Here is a 3626-nt window from a genome sequence, read left to right as displayed (position 1 = left end):
AAGCCCCAAAAAATATACTTAAAAAAAAAAAAAAAACTGGTCAAAACTGATGCAGCAAAGGCAGAGATATCCTGACTTTTACTATGTGCTCATGTCTCCAATGAAGCTGTATCCTGCATTTCCCATAATGCAGTTCAATACTGTCTTTGTTAGGCCCTCCCAGGCTGGTAAAAACTGTTTATGCCCTGATTACATCATCAGGGTTATTTTCTCACACTTGACAAGGCTCCTCCAGAGAATACATCTGTTCTCACAGGATGAGTAGCACTCCCTCTGACTACGAAATCGGAACTTTAAAACTGATGAGTAAAATTGGTGGAGATCTCACGAGGTAGAGCAGGTTATCCACTATTCACATGATTGATGCTTTGATCCCCAACTCCTCCTGTCAACATACAGCACCAGGGACAATAAAAATAGCACATGGGACACCAAGATAGAATGTCTGGGAGTAGAGAAATGTATCATAGGAAGGGTCAATTGTGGAACATTAGGGGAAAAAGTTCAATTCAAGCCCTGTCCAACCCATGTCGAGTTGTCCTTGATCAAGATACTGAACCTGAAATTGCTCCTGATGATCATGCAATGTGCAGTGTGTGTGTATGTGTGTGTGTGTGTGTGTGTGTAGGTGTGTGTGTGAATGGGTGAATGACAGGCACCTTGTAAAGCCCTTAGGGAATATATAAATGCAGCCATTTACCATATGTGTTATATAGACAGTACCTGTGTACTAACAACAACTGTCAATGAAACTGATTCTAGAAGCTTCTACCAGCAGTAAAAATACCAATATAACTGCAGACTACTGTCAGCACTGGGACTTTTGTCAACATGAATAGACATTTTAGCTTTGCAGCAACTCATAACATTTGGATTCATTCTTCTACTGTCTCTACTATAGTTTATTTTTTCTGTGAAACTGGTTCTTTTAGTGCAGTGTGAAACTCCTCGAGGCTTCAACTGAAGGTGTCACTCATCATGTGTTATGCTTCCATTAGTCTCATCCATCTGTCTCACACTGTCTCTGGGAGTGTTTCGAACTGGTTCCACGTTCGGCTGGTCGTGAATAACTGCAGTATGCAGTATGCAGTAAATTAGGATACTGCTTTAATGAACATGATTAAAATCTCCATTAACCTCTAAAGTGTTGCATGGTAATAATGTAACAACAGCTCCAGGCCTTCACGGGTTAGGCACACTGTAAAAACACCATGAAAAAGCAAAACTGTGCAAACTTTTTTTATAAAGTGTATTCTGGGAATTTCTTTCTCTCCATCTTTAGGCGAAGTGCCGCTCTGTCATTCTATGTGCTCTCCCATCATCCTGTGGAGTCTCATCACCATGGCAATGACCCAACTGAGGCTGATCTTCTTCATGGGTGCCATGAACAAGATGCTGGAGTTTCTGGTCACCCATGGCGACCCTAACCGTAAGAATGATAACCCACATGTAAATATAAACATTTTTTTCAATTTAAGTGCAAGAGCACTGGTCACAAACGCTGGCAGGTTTCCTTTGTCATCAAACTATATGTGAAGCAACTACTGTCATTTTATATTGACAAAAGCTGGGTCAAAATTGATGTTGTGAACTACATTCAAACATTTCATTGTGTCAAACCATCTGTGGTGATCCCTGACCTGCAGCTGTTTTCTCTTTTAGCATCAGAAGAGCTGCAGAAGGAGGTTGAGGAACAAGGTAAGACGTTTGTGTGTTAAAAGTGGGCTGTAAATTGATGATTGAATATTTGTGAGAATGTGTAGAAATGTTTTTAAGAGAGCCTTTAGACCACTGGTTCTCCATCTGGGGGTCTTGAACCCCACTAGGGGTCACCAAAGCTTCTCAGGGATCAAAAGGCCTTCTTGATTTTAAGGGGTGTTAAAAAAAACGGAAAAAAACTTAAATGCAGTAAAACTTCGTATATCTAAGCATTTCGTTCAGTTTTGGGAAGTTTAGGATTATTATTTCAAATAGAAAAGTGTGAGCTTATAATTTATAGTTAACAGTCTATGAGACCAAATGTTTTTCCACCACAGTCCAGTATTTCTCCATCTAAAATGTATTTCTAACAGGGTGGGGAGGGTTTGAAACAACGTTTAGATCTTCATATTGGGAAATAAACCTCAAAACATTTGGGTTTCATGACCTCACTATTTCTCAAAGCCCTGACAATACATGCTGTATGTAGAATACGGACCATTCCTGATGCATTTTCTATTTTTCTACAGATTACATTGTATATCTGTATGTATACACATGAAGTCTATATTGACTTCATATATGACTGAAAGTCATGTTGTTACTCTGGATTCTCTAGAGAATATGGACCAGTTGCAATGAATATTCTAAGATTTGTTGCCATATACCATATCTGGTCAAATATGGATCATTTTAAGGACATCTTGGATAGAAATGACATGCATTTCTGAGAACTTCACTCTCTCTCTGTATGTCATCCCCAGTTGGTTTCTACTCATCTATCTTCGGTTCAATGCAGCTGCTATGTCTATTGACCTGTCCTCTGATTGGCTACATCATGGACTGGAGGATGAAGGAGTGTGAAGAGGAAAACGCAAACACACAAACAGAGAAGAGGTATGATGAGGTGTTTATTGTATATGTTAGGGTTTTAGAAGTTTCAGTGTCTTGGAATATTTACATATGTACAGTGAACAAGTTATTGGTTGCTGCTCGACTACATTAACAGATGGACAGATTCCTCCCCACGTTTATACGTATAGAGCTTTATACTCTGTGACATACTGTGACATCCACACCTCCTCATTTGTTGTAACCCTCTTTTGACATTTGTCCCCTTCAGCCAATCAGATCCCCCAAAGAGAGACAGAAAGATCCAGAAACTGACCAATGCCATGAGAGCTTTCATCTTCACTAATGTCCTGTTGGTCACCTTTGGAATAATTTCCATGATTGACAACATGCCCTTACAGGTTAGAAAAATACTGCACAGGAATACAATGATCAGTGTTTCCATGCATGGTAATACAGTACCAGTGAATATGAATTTACACACACACACACACACACACAGACACACACAGACACACAGATAAACACACAGTGATGCTTTTAGTAAACATTCATCAATCTGTTCTCTGTTGTTCTTTCTCTGTTAGGTGGTGGCGTTTGTTCTGCATACCATAGTGAGAGGATTTATCCACTCCTGCTGTGGAGGGCTCTATGCCGCTGTGTGAGTAACACCACCACCATCCTGATGGATCTTAAATTACTATGTGTAATGCAAAGGAGTTGCTTGTAGTGAGAAACCCGTAAAGAATCACCTGACTCTGTAATTCCCCTCAGCCCTGTGGAGCTTTTTAATGTCTTTCAGCTAATTCTTTTGGTTACAACGACTTAACAGTTTTGGTCCAGTGTCCAGGCTTAGCAGGCAACTGCTTTCAATCAAAAGGTTTTTTAATCTCCCCTTAAACTACCTGCCCAACACCAAACAGCAGAAAGACAAAGTTAGCGGCTAGCTGGTGAACATAGTGTGGACCTATGGTGACATCACCCATTGGTTTGTGGAGTACCCTTTTTAAGCCTCAGGTTTGGCGTTATAGTTGTCGCCATGACAGTTTGTCGGAGCCAGGGAAGGTGACGTACTG

General features: G+C 40.3%; 1 protein-coding gene across 1 annotated transcript in view; it reads left to right on the top strand.

Annotated features, from left to right (window-relative positions):
* The window catches only part of slc43a1b (solute carrier family 43 member 1b), a gene marked incomplete in the record, with an annotated part of 17319 nt that overhangs the window by 8586 nt on the left and 5107 nt on the right, over positions 1-3626 (top strand). The window contains 5 exon segments of the mRNA XM_035659467.1: positions 1283-1429; positions 1663-1698; positions 2463-2595; positions 2822-2951; positions 3138-3211. Of these exon segments, the coding sequence (XP_035515360.1) occupies positions 1283-1429; positions 1663-1698; positions 2463-2595; positions 2822-2951; positions 3138-3211 (520 nt within the window).

The sequence above is a fragment of the Morone saxatilis genome, unplaced genomic scaffold (assembly GCF_004916995.1).
Source record: "Morone saxatilis isolate NCDOM2014 unplaced genomic scaffold, NCSU_SB_2.0 Contig17, whole genome shotgun sequence".
Taxonomy (NCBI): Eukaryota; Metazoa; Chordata; class Actinopteri; family Moronidae; genus Morone; species Morone saxatilis.
Note: the sequence above shows the minus strand (reverse complement) of the source record. Positions and strands in the feature narration are given on the sequence as shown.